This window comes from Trachurus trachurus (genome assembly GCF_905171665.1).
Source record: "Trachurus trachurus genome assembly, chromosome: 16".
Taxonomy (NCBI): Eukaryota; Metazoa; Chordata; class Actinopteri; order Carangiformes; family Carangidae; genus Trachurus; species Trachurus trachurus.
In genome coordinates this window covers 17,275,180-17,295,905 of record NC_139902.1, presented here as the reverse complement: position 1 = coordinate 17,295,905, position 20,726 = coordinate 17,275,180, and the positions used below count along the sequence as shown (strand labels likewise).

Below are 20,726 nucleotides of genomic sequence, written 5' to 3'. Positions count from 1 at the left end.
TTTTCACTAAATACAGAGGAGATTTTGTTTCATTGGTCAAACTGTATAAATATGAAATGCACTAAACTTACAGGCTTCCAAATTTACATATACAGTATTCTTACCAATTTTGGTTTGAGTGGTATCTAGCTCACCCTGTGTATCTGTTTCTCACAGACTTGTTGCTCTTTTGGTATTTTCACTTCCCCTCATACTAATGTGAGGTCATCTCACACTTTGACTTCCTCATTCTGCCTGGCCTCTTCACCGTTATCAAGTTTGTCCCCTAAGTTGTATGTTATGGTGCCACTCAGTCAACACAAACTATTTACTTTTAATCCATGCACAGAAATGAGTTTTGGATGTTTACCAAGTTAGTCTGTGCACAAGCATTTTGTTGGTTTCCTTTTCTCCCTTTTTTTTTTTTTCATTTGCATGTGCATGTGTGTCTCTGTGTCTGTGGGTATGCATGTGTTAATGTCGGTGGGGGTGTGGGTTGGGTTGACAGGTTGAGAAAGAGCCAAAGACAACCAAGCCATTTCCTTTTCATACTTATTTGACCACGCAGAGAATTTCACGTCTGAATCAAGTTAAAAGGTAAGTTTCTGAACAAAAGATCAGCGATTAGGCGATTAAACAACTTTAAAATGTCTTTTGCACTCATCCTGTTCACAGGAGAATGAAGAAGACATTTGTGTGCAATGAATCGATGGTCATCACGATTCCCATTGGGAGTCTCAGGGACGCTGGATCAGGTGCACTGATGCCAGAGAAGTTCCACTGTGTGTTCAGAGATTTCTACAAGGTCTTTGTTGTGAGGGGAAAACCTAAATCTGCTGGAGTAAGTTGATTTCTTTCCAGTACAGGTAGACATCCGTAGCACCATGAAAATTGTTTTTTGGCATACATTTACACAGCTGCAGCATTCTGAAACAGCGTGTTTTCTTCTGTTTGTTTGTTGATTGATTATTTATCTCTCTTTTTTTCATAAGGCAGCCCAAGCTATGACTGGGGTGTTTATTTGCATTCTTGGTCTGATGACATCTGAGGTGTTTATCATAGCACACACTCTGCCCTCTGTTCTGGTAAGTGGATTTCAGATAATAGAAATAACCAGAAAACATGAATTATATTCTGCGTCATTAGTGGAAGAATTTGAATGAGTGATAATTAAAATTGCAGTGCACTGAGCAGTTTACGTTTGCTCTGTCAATGTGTGAGGAGGAACACCATTGCATCCTCTTTTGTTAGTAGTACTATAATATTTATGTGTAAAATAAGTGTTTTGTTTTATTATTATTGTATAGTTTGTGGTCTCTGGTATGGTGTGCTACGCTGCAGGAACTTTTCCAAACATGCATGTGGTGAGTAACTTTAAAAAAAAAAAGTTTTTCTTTGCACGTGAAAACACCATCATGTAGGTCGGAGAAACTTTGATTGAGATTTTGATAGCCAAGTTGATTCTTTAACTACAACTTGATCCACATGGACGTCTGTATGGAAATAAAAAAAAATACTCTAAATGCATTGTTAATGTCTTTTTCCAGGCAAAGCTGTCATTCTCTCTGAACATCATCAGCTTCTTCTGGTCTATTGTGGCCTTCTTTTTAACTGTTCTAAGTTTCTATGGGTACTCATTGCCTCCCGACCAGGTCCTACCTGCAGAGGTAAAGAAAACACCATTACTATTCATTGAGTAACCAATCACACTCTGAAATACAAATAAAAAGTGTGTTAACTTATATCTTTTAACTTGTTCATAGATAAAGGGAATCTGTGGACTGATAATGAGTTTGCTGGTTGTCGAAAACATATTGGCCCTTTTCCTGATCTACTGGTTAAGTCAGGCCATTTGCAGACAACAGTTCAACTCTTTGGTATGTTATTTTCTTCTTTTCCAGCTACATATTCTGTTATGTGAATCATATTGTGTACATTGTAATAGTTTTCCTTTCTTTCACAGCCCATCATACTGCTGAAACAGGCAGACTGAATTTAAAGGTTTGATGGAGTTCAACAAGCAAATGACAAAAACCAAACCATTATATTTATAACTGTGAACCTGCTGGTTATAAAACGTTCATTGATGCCTAAATAGACTCTGAAGGTTATTATAGCGCCTGTTTCTGAGAGATGGAAAATATGCTGTGTTTCAATCTAAAATGCCAGTATATTCCGTTGCTGTACAATCAGCTGTTGATATTGCATTTTGCTTTAAAATAATAATTTTATAACATAATAATATTATATATTATTTAAAATACATTATTGATTGTTATGACACTTCTTAGCTAGTTTGAATGTGTGGCTGGTTATTATATAGCCTACGAGTAAGTTATGAGTCATGATTCTTTTATTTTGTCTCAAAAGCGTCTCAAAATTGTAACAATAGATTTTTTGATTGTACTAAAAGCTGTTCTGATCTCATATTCAAAAATAAAGGTAATGTCTTTTCTACCAAGACTTTGGTACTTTTTTACGTTTTCATTTTTCCATTTACTGTAGTAGCCTACTTACATTTACAGTTTTTTTTTTGATTGCTTAATCCCGATTTTTCAAAACACTACACACATTAAGCACAACCACACAGCCAATAAGCAGAACATCTCAGATCTTTTGCAAAATGAAACCTTCTTGTAAAAACTATACACTTATTTACAAAAATCCTATTTTGTTGCCAAATGGAAACACACACACATTTCATTCACTTTGAACCAGTTACACGTTGCTGTGCTTAACCTAAAACATTTTTAGCAATTCTATTTGTCAATGATTAGAGTAGCTACTGTAAGTGAAGTACACAGAGGACATGCAAAGGCTACAATACTCACCAAACACTACACAAGACCAATGTTGCAGACTGATGAAAATATAATTTATGTATTTACTAAAATCCTGAATTCAGCACAGGTTACAATGACAGTAAAAAAAAAAAAGAATCTGAAAAAAAACCCCACTGGAAATACAGTACAGACAATACTAAACGTTATCTCTTCACCTAGCTGGATCAGACCAGATAATGTGTGAAGTGAATGTCGAATCCTGGTCACAGGCCTCCTCCATGACCTGAATGCCGGGTACCTGAGCCTGGGACCGGGGACTGAAACTCTCCACCGTCACATTGGGAAAAACTCTTTTGCCAAGGAAGTGACATTATATTATGATTGAGTTCTGTGTTCAGTGTAGTGTCAGAAAAAACTGTACTACGGTAAATAGCAATTATTTTACTCCTCTGGTAGGGAAGCATTTTGTAACATTGTTTAAAATGCAGCTAAATCTTTTGAGGAAAGTAACATGTTAAAATTCTATTGTGGTAGCCTACATTTACTGCAAATAAAATATTTAGTGTAAACAGCCTTATAGATAGGATAAATGAAGCTGATAAGGAGCATAGAACATGTGCATCAGAGACATTTAGGACAGATAATAACACTGCATAATGCTACTATCAAGACAGATGTAATCTAATTTTCTGGTATTTTACTGAAAGTCATATGGGAAAATACTGTAGGAAGTTAATATCTCTGCATTTTCACTATAACATGCTGTAATGGTAGAAAATGACCCCTGATATGTTTTGTTTTTTCAGTGAACTGTGAAGCCACAAGCGGCCACAGGAGGGAGACAACCACACACAGATAAGAAACTTCCCTTTTAGGTGAAAATATCCAGGAAATGCATTCATCAAATATTCAAAACAGTGTGTTCAAGTTCACAAAACTAGAAAGAAGAAGACTTTAAGCGTGTGGCTGTGCGGTTAGAGCTGCAGATTAACAACTGGGTGGTGCATCTATGCAGCGGTCAGCCTGTGTTGATCCGTCTCGGTTAAAAGTCTTTGCACGGAGCGAGGTCACGCTATAATAAACAATCATAGGAGCTGCAGGCACATGATGAAGGAGCATGTGGACTCTTCCGCTTTGGGACACTCCCCAACTCACATGTCCACCAATCAAAACAAGCAGAGAACAATCTCTCTCTTTTTTCTCTCTCTCTCCTTCATTTAACCCTCTGCTGCTCGCTGCGCTAAACTGACACTACTCCACTTGAGCTGGACATGTAATTTATATATATATTTATTTTACTTTCACTGTTTCCTGTTGTAGTTTGTGGTAGTGGTGGTGGTGGTAGTGGTAGCTCCCTGCCCCCTGCCCCCCTGCTGCTGCTGCTGCTGCCCCTCCTGGTAGGCTGCGTCCTCCTGCTATGGCGTCCGTGTATAGCGGATCCCACACCTTGAGCAAGGATGATGTGAACTACAGGATGCATTTCCGGATGATAAACGAGCAGCAGGTTGAGGATATCACCATCGAGTTTTTCTACAGGCCGCACACGATCACGCTGCTGACATGCACCGTGCTCAGTCTGATGTATTTCGCCTTCACAAGGTAAAAGTGAGGTGGTGGTCCGCAGCAGCTAACAGCTAACAGCTAGCTGCTGCTGCTGCTGCTGCTGCTGCTGCTGCTGCTGCAGGAGGAGGAGGAGGAGGAGGAGGAGGGGAGTTAGCGCGGTTAGCTTAGCAGGAGCGGTGATGCTCTGAGGTTTAAACACAACAACCGCATGTAAACACTGTAGTAATCAATTCACGTTTAAATAACCTGCATTTTCAGCCTCTAATCGATGACACTATCTGGAAAAGATGAGCGTCGTGTCATATAATGTTAATGTTAGTCCAGAGAAGAGCACGGTTTCCTGTGCTGGCATTAGCTACAACCATGAAACTAGTAAAGCAAAGGTCCGTGATGTTATATTTAATGCCAGTATCGTGTTAAATGGCAGTCATTTTCCTGATAAATATAATATAATGTCAACATAGTTGCTAGTTGTTTATTGTGACGCACAAAGGACAGACTACATGTAGTCTTCCTGGGGTCCTCTTAAAAAGTGCAATTATAATACACAGATCCAGCTACAATTGAAATGAATACAATAGAATAAATGAAATCCATGAAAATTACAATAACCAAAACGGGAACATTAAGACATCAGTGACTCTCAAGCCTGAGAAGTGACTTTACATGTTTTCTATAGGCTAGCCTAATGCTTTTTAACCTGAGATGGCTCTAATATTCAAAGGAAGAGTGTTTCATAAAGAAATGGCCCTATACAACAGTGCTTTTCATTGAATTAGTTCTTGGGCGTGGTAATGTAAGTGGACCTTAAACTGAGGCTCTGGTACTGTAGTGATGAACATGAGAATTATAGGCTATATCCAATATCCATGAGAATTATAGGCTATATCCAATTTGGTTGTGGTTTCAAACTTAAAGACGTGAGGTGTGTATTCACATCATTACAGCTGTGGAGGGGTCACGATGTTAGGAAATGGGCAGTGTCTGATTTCTGTTGTTGACCCTTTTGTTTTTTTCCTGCAGAGATGATGGAAACCCTGACAGCAACATCTGGGTGGGGCTCGTCGTGTTGATTTCATTCTTCCTCATCATCAGTGTTTTGGCATTTCCTAATGGTAAGCACAGAAAACCATGTGTGTGTATATGGATATAGCCCTCAGCTACAGTTCACCTAAAGCTCCTTCACAGGCATGTGTTAGCACAGTAAACAGTAATGACAGCTGTGGGCTGAATCTGTGACAGTCTTATCTAGCGTGGTGTCATTGTTGTCTCTACTGTTTGTACAGTTCGTACATGGATGGAAGTAGATAGAAAGTATATGTGGCATACTGAAAAGCTGATTTGCTTGTTTTGTTTTATCCTTTTGACATGATGTTCTTTGTTACAGGTCCATTCACCAGACCACATCCAGCAATATGGCGTATAGTATTTGGTAAGTTTTTGCTAATGGCCTCTGAGTGCAAAACAACTGTTTTTCAGACCCTTAAATTTCCGTTTTTAATGTCATGCCCTCTCTGTCTGCCAAGGTCTGAGTGTGCTCTACTTCCTGTTCCTGGTTTTCATCATCTTCCTGAACTGGCAGCAAGTGAAGCAGCTAATGTATTGGTTGGACCCAAACCTGCGCTATGCCAAGAGAGAAGCAGACGTAATGGTGAGTGGTTTAGGCTTACAGAGAAAGTAATTTATCAGATTGATTTACATCCACCCCCAGTTGTGTCCACTATCGGGGGATTATCAGCGTTTGTAATGAGGCTGTCTGTGCTTGCTTTCTGCAGGAGTACGCAGTGAACTGTCATGTTATCACATGGGAGCGAATCCTGAGCCATTTCGACATATTTGCATTCAGCCATTTCTGGGGTTGGGGTATGAAGGCCCTCCTCATTCGCAGCTATGGCCTGTGCTGGACCATCAGTATTACTTGGGAGCTTACTGAGGTACAGATGCACACACCCAGCCAAATGTTTTCATCATTCGCTCAGCGTCCTGTGGCATCATTTTCTCTCCGTCTGCCTGCCTCTCCCTCTGTCCCTCTCTTTTTATTATGATGGAGAATTTCTAAGGTCAGCTAAGCAGCTGATGTAGGTGGTTTATGTGCTGAAATTTGATTATGTGTTCAGGCCATTCTCAATAATTTTGTAATAAATATAATTGTAGGCTTAAAAGTTCAGCTTTTCAGATTTGGTGTAGACTCAGTACTTTTTCCTCTCATGTTGACACAGCTATTCTTCATGCATCTGCTGCCTAACTTTGCTGAGTGCTGGTGGGACCAGGTGATCCTGGACATTCTGCTGTGTAATGGAGGGGGCATCTGGCTTGGCATGACTGTGTGTCGCTTTTTGGAGATGAGGACCTACCACTGGGCTAGTATTAAGTATGACACTGCAATCTGGAAACTAACTACACTACTACAACTACACGCCAACTAATATATTTAATCTACTTTTACTACTTTCTAAGTTCCATACATTCTGTTCTAGTTAAAGCAACTTGGTCCAGATGCATCTTAAGATATATGAATTGTTGTTTTGAAATATGATCCCACATGTCAGTCAGGGAGGAGTGGACTGAATGTTTAATGTGATGGCATTACTTTCATCTGCCTTTGTCTACTGCACTAACATAATACTTACTGTAAAACTATCTGCAAGTCTTTGTAATCCTTCTCCTGCGCTTCCCATTCAGGGACATCCACACCACCACGGGGAAGATCAAACGAGCCGTGTTACAGTTCACCCCTGCAAGCTGGACTTATGTTCGCTGGCTTGACCCGAAGTCCTCCCTGCAGCGAGTGATGGGCGTCTATCTGTTCATGATCATCTGGCAGGTAAGTCGGTGAGAAATCCTCTCTCACCATCTCATGGTGACTAAGTGCTGACTAGTCAGAGATCATCCAATCTGCTCTGTGTGCTAAGTCTTAGCTAATCCTGGCTCCATCTTTTTTGAAATCTAAAACCTGTCCTACGTGGATCTATATAATGCTCTGGTGTCCTGCTGTCCAAGTATTAACAGCTAATCCCATAAGAGTGAAAGACAGCGTGAATTACTTGGCCGCAGTTTATGGTAATGAGAAAAACATAGCTGGAGAACTTGAGTGAGCAACATTGCTCTTGACTGGAGCGTCTTTTTCCAAAATCTCTAGGCTATAGTGATGAAAACTGGTGTTTCTCTCATTTTTTTGTGGTGATGAAACAACACTGTCATCCTCCTTCTCTCACTCTCAGGCAGATTCCAACTCTCTTGAGGCTTTAAATAGTAATTACCAGTCTCTGAGTATTAGCCGAAGAGTTGGGAGGCGGCTCAGCTCGTCTTGGTGACGGTTGAGCTGCTCTTTGCTGAGTTTTGCCGCACAGGCTTCCAGCCAAGTGCGTGAATAAGCAGCACAGCAACAAGTTTCCCTCTCATTATCTTCCAGTGCACATGAGAGGGACTTGGATTGGACAGTGTGTCCCTCAAACTGCCGTTGCCAGTTTGTTCAATCATGTGAAAGTTGCTTTGTAAGAGAATCTTTTGTTTGTCAGTGTCCTAACCTCAACTCTGAGAGTTACATCTCACTAAAAACATTCTGACATATGTTACTGGAAATGGCCTGGAGCAGATCAACAGAGGGTCATATTTCATCAGCCGGCACCACCTATACATTTTAACCACCGGATGAACTGGTTGACCTTTTCATCTGCCATTAGTAAAGCACTAATCAAAGAGTCTCACTTTTATGCTTACTCACAGTAGTCATTTTGACTTGTTGAACAGGTATACTGTATCTTAAAATAATAACAATAGCTGCTTTCCTTTAAGGGGGCCAGGAGAGGGGCAGTACTTCCGTCCATGTTGAACACAGAGCTGTTAATAAATGTTTTCTGCTACTCGTGTGTGTTCCCCTTTGTGACATCTACATATCTGCCATGTTCCCTAAAACAAATACAGTTTGAATATGCCTGTGAATAGCTTTTCACATGGATTGTTTTCCATCTGTGTCATCTGTTTTGTTCACAGCTAACAGAGTTGAACACGTTCTTCCTCAAGCATATTTTCGTCTTTCCCGCAAGCCACGCTCTCAGCTGGTGTCGGATTCTGTTCATTGGTATCATCACAGCTCCAACAGTGAGGTACAATCACAGTTTTTTATCAGCAGGGAACTGAATACGTACATGATGTTAATTAATTATTTTAAATATTAATATTCTTCATGTTTGCATTGTGTTTGTCTTTGCTTCAGGCAGTATTATGCCTACCTTACAGACACACAGTGCAAGAGAGTTGGAACCCAGTGTTGGGTTTTTGGGTAAGTGAACTCATTTCAATACACAGTTTATACACCAGCATAGTGATTATGTGTGTACTGCAGGTGGGTAAGAGGTTTCAGTCATGTGTGTTTGATTTTTCTCTCATCACTCACAGGGCGATTGCCTTTCTGGAGGCCTTGGCGTGTATCAAATTTGGACATGACTTGTTCTCAAAAACACAGGTCCTCTATGTGATCCTCTGGCTTCTGTGTTTGGTAAGAGCAGGATTACATGCATTTCTCAGTCACAGTGATTTACTACAGTTAATGGCTTTAAAATGCAAGAAATCTGGTGCCCTCACTTTGCCACTGCCACAACACCATTTTCCCATTTCACACATTGATTATAGATTTTTCCGCAAGTCATTAATCAGTCTCTGTTTTTGTCTGTCTTTAGGCCTTCATTACATTCCTGTGCCTGTATGGAATGGTGGCGTGTTCTGAAAATTATGGTTTAAGAGAAAAGGTATGTTTATTTTTCTAGTTTTATTGCCTTAAGCCTTTTTTTTAGTTAGTCACATAGTTTTACAACCAAAACTAACTCATGTTGGTTTCTGTTCAAAAATGTTTAAACGTTGACATCATGTTCTAGGAAAGTGTTTGTTGAAGGAACTGGTTTGTATTTACCTTTGCTTAAAAACCTAAGGCAATAAAGCAAAAAGCCTTTTACCTTTTTTATGTAAATATGAAGGCACATCAAAAGACATGATAGCATTATGAATATTTCTGAACCCAGTCATATTTACTTAATGTCCAGAGAAAGAAAGGGTTTTACCCTGTGGTGCAGGGGGAAAAAGATATTGTACATAAACACACAATGATGAACAATGTTGTACAAGTAAGAGCAGCTGCTTCATGAATTAAATTGTGAATTCACAGCACACTACACATAACAAGTGGGAACATTGGAATAAATGTGACTCTTAGTGGTCAGCATGAATTCTATGTCTAATAAATAATGAGATTAATATTGATCACATGTAAGTATAAAGTCCCAACTGATATTTACATAATGGAGACCTACTTGATGTCTGAATGAATCTTAAGCCAGCTGTGTTAACTTGCTCCATGTCTGAAGAGTGTGCTGCCTTTGTTCTCGAGGAGTCTCTGTGAAATATTAACTTTGAGGCCCGTAAAGAATCTTCTCCTTCAGCAGCGTCAGTTAGCTTGTCTATGTACACTTGATGGTATGTGTGTGTCATGTGTCTGTACCTCCTCTCCTTTCACAGAGCCTCTCAGAATGTGAGGACAGTAATTACACAGAATCTGCTGACCCCGTGTTTGAAGCATTTAAAGGTACAGTGTCTTCACTCCATTGTATCATCCAGATAAAAAAAAAAAAAAAAGCCTACAGTGTTTGGAATTGTATTTTTCTTTATATTACAAATGTGCATATTTACTTATCCTGAACATGACATTGTGTTTCAGGAGAGACGGATGCGGATGAAGAGAGTCCTACAACGAGACGGAGAGGGAAGGGCTCAGACAAGATAAAGTCTATCAACGGCCTGGACGGCCAGTAGGAGATAGAGCCAGAGGGCACTGGGCGACTCCTGAACTCACCCCAGGGAGCCAGGTGTGGAGGATCACAGGTTGAATAGGGGGTTAAGATGCAACCGTTTCTTGGTGTAATTAAAGTCTAGAAAGCCCCCACCTATAGTAGAAGGAATGGAGACAGGAGAGACTAAGTGGATGAACAGGTCCATGTGGTGTTATTAGGAGTATGCAGAGGCTCGCACTACAGAGATGCACACTCAACAGTGTGCTGTAGTCATAACAGCTCCTATACCACTGATCACAGGGTTGTGTGACGAGAGAGAAAAATAGTGGTAGTTCGTGTGTGAGAGATAGAGGTGGCAATAAAAACGGCCAATTTTAGATGTGACTGCATGATCATTGTAGCTGATAAACTATAATTTACAAACATTTATCCTATGATACAGTATATCATCGATGGTTAGTGTACATCTGACTGGTTTACACGAACCTTAACTACAGTATGTTGGGTCAACACTTTTCAATGTTAAAAGCCATTATGTAGAATATATCACATTAATTGGAGCCTCTATGTTTATAGCACAGAAATGCTTAAGTATTTTTATTAGTACCTGTCATAGAGTGTCTATTTACATCACAGATGTTCACACTTGTTTTATGTTTGTAACTTGAATGTGGGCAGGATTTCAATGCAAGACAACTTTAGCTTGATAGCATCATCGACTGAGGTTTATGTTTGACCTGGAACAAAGTGAAGCACACGGTTAAAGCACTTTTCAGAATGTTTTCTTGGAAATACTGTACATTTTGTAATGTTTGTGTATTTTGTGAATCATCGTGACCTTGAGTGATTTTACTCTCCCTGTCCATCTGTGGCTGCTATCTCTATGTTTTGTTTTTGTTTTTTTGCTTTTTGTTTTGTTTTTTAACCATACTGATGACAGAGGGCAATTATTTAAAATCCTGCATGTGTTGTCGGGCTCTTCCTGTCTGTGTGCAGGTGGTATTGTTTAACTGTCGACCTTCTTGTTATTGCATAATATTGCATTTGCATGGCCGTGTCAAATCAAATCAAGTGTTTTAGTAGGAAAATGTTACAGGAATAGTCAACAGATCTTTGTATTACACCACACACCAGGATGCCAGTATCGTTATTTTTACGTCTTTCGCTGTAATTGTAACATTTTAATTCACCCCTTGTGCCTGTTAGCATGTCACTTTTTGTTTGTTTGTTTGTTTTAAATTCATAACTTTTCTCAGTTTGAATTAAGACTACATTTGGGCTTTTTGTGTTTGATTCTTCTGTCCTTATTTTCATTTGCTCTGTCCGTATCATCTCAGTTCAGATATATCCCTCATAATCCTCGACAATCCAGACGTTGACCTCTGTGGAATGGACCAGGCTGTCGTACTACAGTAGACTCTATAAATGGTACATTGTCTCTGGATTTAGATGTCATTTGCCAAAAAACAATTCCACTGAAAATGACTTGTGCTGTTCTTTTTCACTGTGAAATAATGAAACATATTAAAAATGTTTTACATCTCCTCTTAAACTCCCTTTTTTTCTTGTATTTTGAAGTGGAGCAGCAGCAGCACTAGACTTAACTGTCTGATACTCTTTTAACAAGTTTAAGTCTTGTTATCACATTGATACAAGTCGGATACAGTTTATTTACTTAACAATAGGAAATCATGAATGACCTTGCTCGACCCCTGGAGGACCTTGCTGCAGCAACAGAGTGCTGGATTGGCTGACTCAAACACTGCCCGTCTCGGATCAGATTTCACTCAGTCTGCACACCATGAAACTGGGAGACTGAAATAGCTGCCTCATGCTGACCTATGACAACATGTATTTGAAGGTACGCTTGATGTTCCTTTGGAATAAGACGGCGGTAAATGTCATACAGTCCAAAACATGACCAGTAGTTGCAGAGGTAGGCTACAGCTAGAAAATTCAGAGTCTACTGACAGACAACCCATTGAGCTATCAGCAGAATCACCCCACACAGTGAGTATTAAGGCACTTTGAAATACAGTGTAAGACCTGTTGGAGATACTGACTTTGAGTACAGCCTTACTATTTTTAATACCTATTGCTGTCTGCTCAGCTTCTTCTGAGACATCCGTATTGCTAAAAAAAAACCACACATAGCATGAGCCTCTTTAACTTGTGCTTAATTTGATTTCCAGAGGAGGGCAGCAGAGAGCCTCTGTGCTGTGCAACATGTCATGTGATCATCTGGGCCTAAAGCAAATGACAGACTGTGTACTGGCGTGTTGTTTTGCTCTGCTTTACTAGCCCTCTCTTCATCATTTGCTTCATCTCTTTAATTACCAGTCTGTGTTTTCTTTTTTTCTTTTTTTTGGTTTTCCTTAACCTCCAAGCTGCCATCATCAGCTCGCATCAGTCTGTTTCTGCTAGAGGACCATCAGGATTTTCCAGCCATGGCCATGAGTCCTGGTCCTCGACGCTATAGCAGCCTGAGCCCCGAGGGGATCCTGAGAGAAATCCAGATCAATTTGATGGAGTGCAAAGTCTGCTTTGAGAAGTTCTGCACTCAGCAGAGGGAGCGCAGGCCACAAAACCTTTCCTGTGGCCATGTACTCTGTCTGGAATGCATCACAGCCTTGTCCCACCCTCTCCTGAGGAAGCTGGAGTGCCCGTTCTGTCGACAGCTGTGCAGTGTTGACAACACCTCCCACTGCCAGGTTCTTAGTGACCTCCAGGAGCTGCTGTTGTCTCGGAGTCCTGTATCCCCGGCTCCTCCTTCCTGGGGGGCAAAAGCAGGCCTTTGCTTGCCTGCAGGTCTGACATCCACAGCTCTGCAACTCCACACAGCTTTTGGTGGATGGGGTACTCTCATCAACCCCACTGGGATAGCCGTATTAGGGTCCTCAGGGACGATAGTGGTGGTGCATGATGACGAGAAGAGGGTGGTGGTGTTCAGCCCACAGGGAAGGAAGCTGCACAGTTTTGGGCGAAGAGGACAGGCCAATGGAGAGATCTGTTATCCAGTGGATGTGGCCGTGACTCCTTGTGGTCACGTGGTGGTGACTGATGCAGGGGATAAAGCTGTGAAGGTTTTCACCTCCAGAGGAAGACACATGTTGACAGTCAGAGACTCCTTCCAGATGCCCTGGGGTGTGGACACTGACAGCTGTGGGCACATCCTGGTCTCTGACATCCAGGCTGGCATGCTGTTCTACGTGAAAGTGGACTATGGTCATGGTGCCGTTCTGGAGCATCATGCATGTGTTACTGACCTCCAGCATCCAAAAGCAGTGGTCTGCTGTCCAGTGACTGGGAACACCGCAGTGATGGAGCACTTAAGTGATGACGCACATCCCCCAAACAGACGCACAGGGCGCACAAGGCTGAAAGTGTTTAACAAAGACTTCCACCTGCTTCATCAGACGGACAGTTTCAGCCTAACCCTGCAGTCCATGGTGAGGCTGAACATGTCAGGTGTGGCGTTCGACAGATTCGGAGATGTGATTGTGTTAGACTCTGAACAGGGGATGATTTGGAGTTTAAAGAAGCTCCAGGACGGCCCAGTTCTGACTCCTCTGGTGGGAAACCATCTCATCCGCCCTGTTGGACTTGTGTTCCTAAACAACACTGTCATCACTCTGGACAGTGGAGACCATGCAGTAAAGATTTATTCTGCTAAAACTGATACTGGACCCATGGTGTAGCTCATGTATGAACAGGCCCAGAGTACCCTAAGTAAAATAAACATCATCACATCATCAAGAGATTAGTTGACCTAGCAATTATATGAGTAATGTTTTACACGGAAAAGGACAAATGTGAACAAAATGAGTGCTATTGGCTACTGTATACTTTTTAGTATGGGTTGAGTGTTAAACTAATAATTTTGTCTTTTTCCCCAGTATTTCCTGAAAATAAATACCCTGATTTTCTATTAACTTTTCCAACCAGCTATCACAAGAATAATTTGAGGGCTTTTAAAAAAAAAACTAACTCAAAACTAGGTTTATTTTTCTTAATTGTGTTCCTGTAAAATTATGGACCTTTCCATCTTTCAGGAGCGACGAAAATCACTCAAATCAAATAATCAATAGAAAACAAAAAAGTCACTCTTGAAATGATGAGAAGAGTTTTCTGATGCAAGATCAGAAAGCTGTGATAAGTTGTTGAACACGTGCAAATAGTTTTATTTTATTAGGGTCAGTACGGTACTTGAACCATAGCTATACTGTATTAGTGCTAGTATTAGTGTAGTTTTACTTAAAACAGCCTTTTCATTTCATTATTTCAATGAAATGAGTTTACCTGGCTGTATTGAGGTTCTGAAAATGTACACCACTGACTGTGATTTCATGATTACAAACCGCATCCAATCAGTGTAATCAATGATTGATTGTGGAGCAAATCTTAAGCAGCAGTGAGAAAAGATGTGGGCCAGGTTTGGCCTCATGCCAGAGGTTTGGAAAGTTCTTCTCTCAAAAATGAGGGCTGATCACAAAGCTTACTGTAGGCCTACACTTTATCTAAGCCTTTGATTTCCAGACAGATAAAAACAACTTTACTGAACAGGAAATCTAATCTGGACTTTCTTTTAAGAGCTTGTCTGAAAATACCTTAAAAGATATGGAACTGCTGCTGCACACTGAAGATACTAACCTATAGCAGCCTACTTAACTCAAAATAAGTCCCCTAAAGTGCAGCTTACACACTAGATTTGTGTAGGTCCTACATCTCTTAATCAGATTTATAAAAATGACCAAATAAAAAAAAAGACTCTTTGTGAAACAGATAGGCTATGAGCTGTGACACAGGGTGTGGGGTGCACACATAGACTGTATGGGTGCACATTACAGGGCCTCCTGACACCAATGTTTCAACAACATGGTTAATGTGTTTTATAAATGTTTTGGTGACTATTGGTATTTATGAAAAATAATAAAAAGTGGCTATGATCCTAAAAGTAGCCTAACAACTTATTACGGTTTTATGATCTTGTGAAAAACAAGTGTGTCTGTGTGTGTGTCTGAGTGAGAGAGAGAGAGAGAGAGAGAGATTATTGTTTATTATTTTACACACACACACACACACACACACACACACACACACACACACACACACACACACACACACACACACACACACACACACACACACACACACACACACACACACACACACACTCCTTTTTTATTTATTTTTCTCTTTTTTTTCATTCTATATACTTTGTAGTTCTTTATAACTCTGATGTTTATTGTTTTGTTTCATTGTGTCTTTATGCTTTAGCAACATAGTCTTTGTGACAGTCATGCCAATAAAGCTGAATTGAATTGAGAGAGAGAGAGAGAGAGAGAGAGAGAGAGAGAGAGAGAGAGAGAGAGAGAGAGAGAGATTAGGTCATCATCTTTCAAAACTTCCTTTTTTAATAACTCTTCCCTTCGTCATTTCTACCTCTTTATTATCTTGTCATGTCGCGTACCATCGATCCATGTGAATCAACTTGTCACACCGCCTCACATTAACCGTCCCACCGGTTTCGCCCCCCGATGAGCGGCGCGGCGCGGCGCGGCGCGGCGTGTCCCTCCTCTCCCCCTCCGCTCCCTCCGTGGCTCCGCGTCTCCAGTCTGCCAGAGGAGAGCAGTCGTGCTCCCAGTGGAAGATGGCGGTGGGGATGCTGTCTGGAGCTGGAGCAGCAGAGCACTGGATTTGCACGAGAAGCGAACCCGGATGGATATAAAGGAAAAAATGAACATATTCACACGTCTTGTCCTCGAGGTCTGGACTCTTTCGGGGTTGTTTGAGTAGAGTCTGCTGCCTTTTTTCCGGCAGAAATCCGGAGCTCCTGGTCGGGGGAGTCACAGACTATACACTGATAGCTCGGGCGCTCAGACAGGGTGGGAGTGAAAAGTGGACGAAAAATGTCGGATACAAAGGTAAAAGTTGCTGTGAGAGTTCGGCCCATGAACCGCAGGGGTAAGTGTTACAAAGATTTATTTTCTGTTTTTGCAAACTCGCATTTTGTGTCTCCCCGGAGTCACGCCACATTATCATAAAGTTTTGATTTTCTTCGCCATTGCTGCTTTCAGCTTGAGTTATGAGCCTGAAGTCAGACTTGAGTGCAGTTTTAACACAGTCAAAAGGAGAATACTTTACTTTTTCACCCTCCCCGCATTCTGCTTCACTTTCCCCAACAAACTTCTCTCTGCAGAAATTGAACTCAACACAAAATGTGTCGTGGATATGGAGGACAACCAGACAGTTCTTCACCCTCCACCCTCAAATGCAAAAGGAGAGAACAGGTAAACAAAGCTGAAACACTGCCAACAGTTTACATTTGCAGAATATTATGAACACACAGCATTATGCAAAACAGTATGGTGCAGTGGGCTTGTTGTAGTTAAGGCATCTTTTTTAGCTTTGATGTGGTTAGTTTGAGTGCATGAGAGTAAAAAAAAAGAAAAAAAAATCATTGCAGTGCTCACTGCTATGGGAGCAGTGAGTGTTTAGGAAATGCCTGTAAGTGAAAGAGCAGGAGGAAAAAAAACAAAACAGATTGCACTGTCACTGCAATAACCTTATCCCACCCCTTGTTGTAGGAAAGTCACATCCAAGGTTAGCCTGTCACTATTTATCCACAAACCTTCTGGTTAATTACCAGCCTAAATGTCTATTAATTAGGTAACGAAGATTAAAGCTGCAACAACAAACTAAACAATGTCTTTACATGAATGTTAGTAGATGAATGCCGTGGATAAGGAGGAATGCTTCACTGCTGTTGCTGCTGCTGAGGACACGATGTCTGCCACCCACCTGCTTGCAACATGATATTATGTTATGTAATTCATGTGAACTTTCCAATACTCATCATCTCAGCACAATAATAACAACAACAGTGCTTTCATATTCTGCATGTCCGATATAGTGTTAAAGACTGGAAGATTTGGGGGTGGGGGGGGCTGAGTGCGTCTGACACGTGAAGACGCCTGTTAGACAGAGTAGATTAATGTTGAGCCTCGGGGTCTCAGTGTAAACCTCCAGAGTCAGAGCTAATTTAAGTTAGGGGAGTATTCAAAGTGAAGCCGGACCACTCTGTGGCTGTGTGAAATGGTGGGATGCTGCTCTTTTTTTTTATCGTGGCTAAAAAGTGGAAGAGAAAGCATCCTCTGATCTTTCACACTCTGCTTGTGCACTGAAGGTCAGCAGCAAATACGTGAGTGTCTGCTGGTTTGTGCGCCGGCCGTTGTGCACTCTGGTTGTAATGAGGAGATGTCTGGAGTCACACAACATGTAGGTTAATGATGTCTGCAATGTCGTGAAGCCGTTCAAACGGTCGTGGCCGTTCGCAGCAGCCTGGGATGTTGCGAACGTTTCACCCATTGTGGTTGAGGTAGTTTTCGGTTCGTTTGCTCTCCTCTGCTGTTGGTATCGCACATGATTAGACAGCTGACCTCATTACCCACAGGCGCAAATAAATCTAAAAGGATGCTCATTTAGGGGAAAAAAACAAGCCTATTTGTTTTTCCCCCTTTTGATTTATCACTCCAGTGATGCCCTTTTTTTATTATTTCAAATGAACAAACAACTCTTCACAGTAAATGTCCCCAGTGTGAAGTCATAGGAGGCAAATATGTGCCTCAGTCAAGGCTTTTCTCATGGCCCCTATCCAGTCTTGTTAAAGTGTAACACCTTCCCTAGCTATTCCATGCAACCCAGCAGTCAGCATTACCGTAAATGCTCCCACAGCAGCTCTGGTCCGCACATTAACCTGTGTTTAAGGTAATTATCAGAACAGAAATTGCAACGCAATGGCACCGTTCCAGGCAATTAAACAAATCATGCACAAAGTTAACGTATGTGGAACAGGATATACAACGACGGAACAAAAAAGCTATTGTGGGCGAGAGGTCAGGGGAATGACAGTAACTGCAATCAGCAAGATTCATATCTGCAGTATTTTCTCAGTGAGGTGATTAGTATTTGGATTTTTCCACGGCTACCTGTTGCCATGTTGTTGAGCGAGACACAAACACATTTTCACATTTTAGTTCAGCGGAAGTTTCCATATCAGTTCTAGTTTAAAATTGGAAACCTCTTGCTGTATTTGGCAGAGTTTATCCAGGGTCAGTTTTTAATCCTAATTTCAAAATGTGAGCAATTGGAAATCTTAAGGTTGCAGCACATCATGTAACTGGACAGTGACTGCAGCCTTGGTTTTTATTATGTCACCTTTCTATTCTATAGTGTAGACCAGGCATATAATTACTTGTTAACATTTCAGTGCTGGTGCTGTGTGTGTTTTGGGTCTCTGTGTTTAGGCTGCCATGGTTTTCTTAAAGCATATAATTTTCCTCTCTGCTGCTTGTGGAGCCACATGAGGGGATACCCTGATCACTATAAGACTTTGCCTTGTTTTGAAGACACCTGTTCCTGTGTGAGTTGGAAATGTGTCAGATTTAGTGGGTATTAGCATGCCAAATATGGCCACAGGGCCAAGATCATGGGAACTTTTTCTCTCCCATGGGAATAACCCAGGCACAGTCTCAGAAAGGCAACAGCAGTAATGGATATTTTTATGTAGACACGTCTGAAATAATCTGATCTCCTGTTGATTTCATAGGCTGTAGATTTTGAAATACGGTATTTAACAAGGGATGGGTGGGCGAGGAGTTGCGTAACATGTTTTAGATCTCAGTGAACCTCTTTTGGGACAAGTTAGTTTTGCTCAATTCCTAAAAATACTGAACATGACTTCAGCCTGATGAAATACAGAAATGAAGTCCCTCATGGGGTGAAACCTGGAGCTAATATCACGATGGATCATTACTTAGACATTGAAAACTTTCCAGATTGTGTCTGTGTTTTAATTGGGTTTGGCACAGACCACACAGCACCACGAAAACATGTAAGTCACGCCAAGAATTTGAAGAAATATAAGGGATTTCTTTTGATGGCTAAGCCTCACTCTTTGCACCGCTGAGCATTATAGCAACACTCGTGACCCCCCTCCTCCTCCTCCTCCTTGCTCTCCTGTTTCTCTGAGAAATGAATGATAGTCTCAGTGGTGGGCAAATGAAACGCGGATTTTGACTCCAGGGCAACAGGTTAAGTTTCCCCAAGTTTCATCTTTCATCTGCCTGTTAAGTTGGCACTAAATGGCATATTGGAAACAGGAATCTGGGAAAGCAGTTTTGCTTTCACGCGCCAGTTTGCTCTCCTTTGGGGTTTAGGCACAATGAAGGTGGGGGTGGAGAGGCGGCGAAATACCTGAGGCTGCTGTCTGCATAGGGGATGAGTCGTGGAGCATCATGACAAGAAAATACCCTTCGACTTCACACAATGGGGCCGTATTACATCTATCATGCCCCAGCATGTCTGTCACTGTGTAACAATTGAATACAAAGCCACAGAGTTTTGTAAACTCTTCCTTAAAAGCAAAACCCCCTCTCCAGTATATTTCAGTCCTTATGGAGAGTTAATAACCACAGCTAACTTTCTAAAGAGGCACACTGGAATCTGACTTATGTACAGGTGGCCAGGAAGGTGCTATCTATTGTAGCTAAGTATGTAGTTTTAAATATATGGATTTAAGTAAAGATGTGGCTTAAAATGCCACTTTCTTGCTTCGTCTGTAGCTCTGCGTTTGAAGCCTATCAGTGTGGAGGCATGCCGCTGTGCGATAGGCTACTGTCTGTAACCAAGCTTGTAATTTCCTTTCTTATCACGTCCTTATCACTAATGGTTACAAAAGCTCACTTGGGTTTATCTCCTCGTCACTGTAATATCTTGTTTTCCTGGGTATCGTGGTCTGTATGCTGTGGATCACTTCAATCAAGTCATCCAGCAGGGGGCTGCTGTTTGCAGCTAATGTAGCTAGCTTTACTCTGTCAAATTGTAACAAAATTAGGCTTACTTACTACAGTAGATCAGACTCTCAGTAATTCATTTCAAAGTGTAATCTGTAGACTACAAAAGCTTAAGTGTATTAACAGCAACTTCCTTTAAACGAGCAGTTATGTGCCAGACTATTTATTGGCTGAAGGGAGTAACTTTCTAGAGTCTCCGCTGATTATCTGGACACTCCCTGCCAAGAAATAGTTTGTCACAGAAATCTTATATCTTAAAAATCTTATACTTATGTAAAATATATATACTTAAATGAATTCAATATATCGCATTAGATTGATTTTATCACCTTGGTCAATACCAGGCCATAGCCGAACCAGCTGTTGGCTGTAGCTTCATATTGAACGTATAGTTGTACCAGTCTTCTCATCTATGTCTCCCCACAAACCATTGCCCTTGTACTTTACATTTTGGTTTGTCCTTCTATTCCCTGGAGACCAACCAGTGTGGTCAACATATGTTTTTGTCGAGACTTTTACAAATAATCTTTAACGCTTTCTGATTGTTTGTTAGCACTTATGACACAGAGATTTAAAACGCTTCTGTCTTTTAAACAAAGGTGTTGAGTATAGCAGACGTTTTTATTTCAAACCACTCATGACCTTGTGTCATCGTGCTTTCCAAAACAAGCCCTTGCTAAATGACAATGCTGCCTTGTCCAGCGGCTGCCCTCAGGAATGTTCCCTTTTGTCTTTCCATGTTGCTCCCTATGTGTCAATAATCA

At 41.2% G+C, this 20,726-nt stretch overlaps 4 protein-coding genes across 6 annotated transcripts in view; all 4 read left to right on the top strand.

Annotated features, from left to right (window-relative positions):
• Window positions 1-688: 688 nt before the first annotated feature.
• LOC310998967 (uncharacterized protein) lies at window positions 689-2,101 on the top strand (the record flags this gene model as incomplete). The annotated part of the gene is made up of 6 exons (XM_083989240.1): window positions 689-820; window positions 972-1,064; window positions 1,287-1,343; window positions 1,527-1,646; window positions 1,743-1,856; window positions 1,943-2,101. The coding sequence occupies 6 exons, from the start codon at window positions 689-691 to the stop codon at window positions 1,970-1,972; spliced, it is 546 nt and encodes a 181-aa protein (XP_083845366.1). The 3' UTR covers window positions 1,973-2,101.
• Window positions 2,102-4,011: 1,910 nt separating this feature from the next.
• Window positions 4,012-11,479, top strand: ptdss1a (phosphatidylserine synthase 1a). Its single transcript, XM_083990480.1, has 13 exons — window positions 4,012-4,361; window positions 5,349-5,440; window positions 5,713-5,757; window positions 5,852-5,976; window positions 6,101-6,259; window positions 6,545-6,696; window positions 7,008-7,149; window positions 8,319-8,431; window positions 8,542-8,607; window positions 8,724-8,823; window positions 9,005-9,073; window positions 9,837-9,903; window positions 10,036-11,479. Exons 1-13 carry the CDS (start codon window positions 4,180-4,182, stop codon window positions 10,128-10,130), a joined length of 1,407 nt encoding a protein of 468 aa, XP_083846606.1. The 5' UTR covers window positions 4,012-4,179; the 3' UTR covers window positions 10,131-11,479.
• Window positions 11,480-11,908: 429 nt separating this feature from the next.
• On the top strand, window positions 11,909-15,010 carry LOC310998914 (E3 ubiquitin-protein ligase NHLRC1-like). 3 transcript variants are annotated; one of them, XM_083989170.1, is made up of 2 exons: window positions 11,909-11,969; window positions 12,496-15,010. In XM_083989170.1, exons 1-2 carry the CDS (start codon window positions 11,940-11,942, stop codon window positions 13,804-13,806), a joined length of 1,341 nt encoding a protein of 446 aa, XP_083845296.1. In that variant the 5' UTR covers window positions 11,909-11,939; the 3' UTR covers window positions 13,807-15,010. The 3 variants fall into 3 exon arrangements, with proteins under 3 accessions (XP_083845296.1, XP_083845295.1, XP_083845297.1); XM_083989169.1 differs by lacking the exon at window positions 11,909-11,969 and adding an exon at window positions 11,997-12,118; XM_083989171.1 differs by lacking the exon at window positions 11,909-11,969 and adding an exon at window positions 12,034-12,118 and having other exon boundaries at window positions 12,301-15,010.
• A 730-nt stretch (window positions 15,011-15,740) lies between these two features.
• Window positions 15,741-20,726, top strand: part of kif13a (kinesin family member 13A) — a 37,544-nt gene continuing 32,558 nt past the window's right edge. Inside the window, exons 1-2 of the mRNA XM_083990472.1 lie at window positions 15,741-16,072; window positions 16,308-16,398. Of these exons, the coding sequence (XP_083846598.1) occupies window positions 16,018-16,072; window positions 16,308-16,398 (146 nt within the window). The 5' untranslated portion in view covers window positions 15,741-16,017. The remainder of the gene's footprint in view (window positions 16,073-16,307; window positions 16,399-20,726) is intronic.

What these genes read in the sequence shown, in the direction of transcription:
- ptdss1a (XM_083990480.1), top strand. Translation starts at nt 4,180, where the DNA reads ATGGCGTCCGTGTATAGCGGATCCCACACCTTGAGCAAGGATGATGTG. An exon ending in TGTTTTGGCATTTCCTAATG is followed by an intron (nt 5,441 to 5,712) that starts GTAAGCACAGAA and finishes TCTTTGTTACAG; the next exon opens with GTCCATTCACCAGACCACAT. An exon ending in ACCCAGTGTTGGGTTTTTGG is followed by an intron (nt 8,608 to 8,723) that starts GTAAGTGAACTC and finishes CATCACTCACAG; the next exon opens with GGCGATTGCCTTTCTGGAGG.
- LOC310998914 (XM_083989169.1), top strand. Translation starts at nt 12,026, where the DNA reads ATGACCAGTAGTTGCAGAGGTAGGCTACAGCTAGAAAATTCAGAGTCT. An exon ending in CAGCAGAATCACCCCACACA is followed by an intron (nt 12,119 to 12,495) that starts GTGAGTATTAAG and finishes TTAACCTCCAAG; the next exon opens with CTGCCATCATCAGCTCGCAT.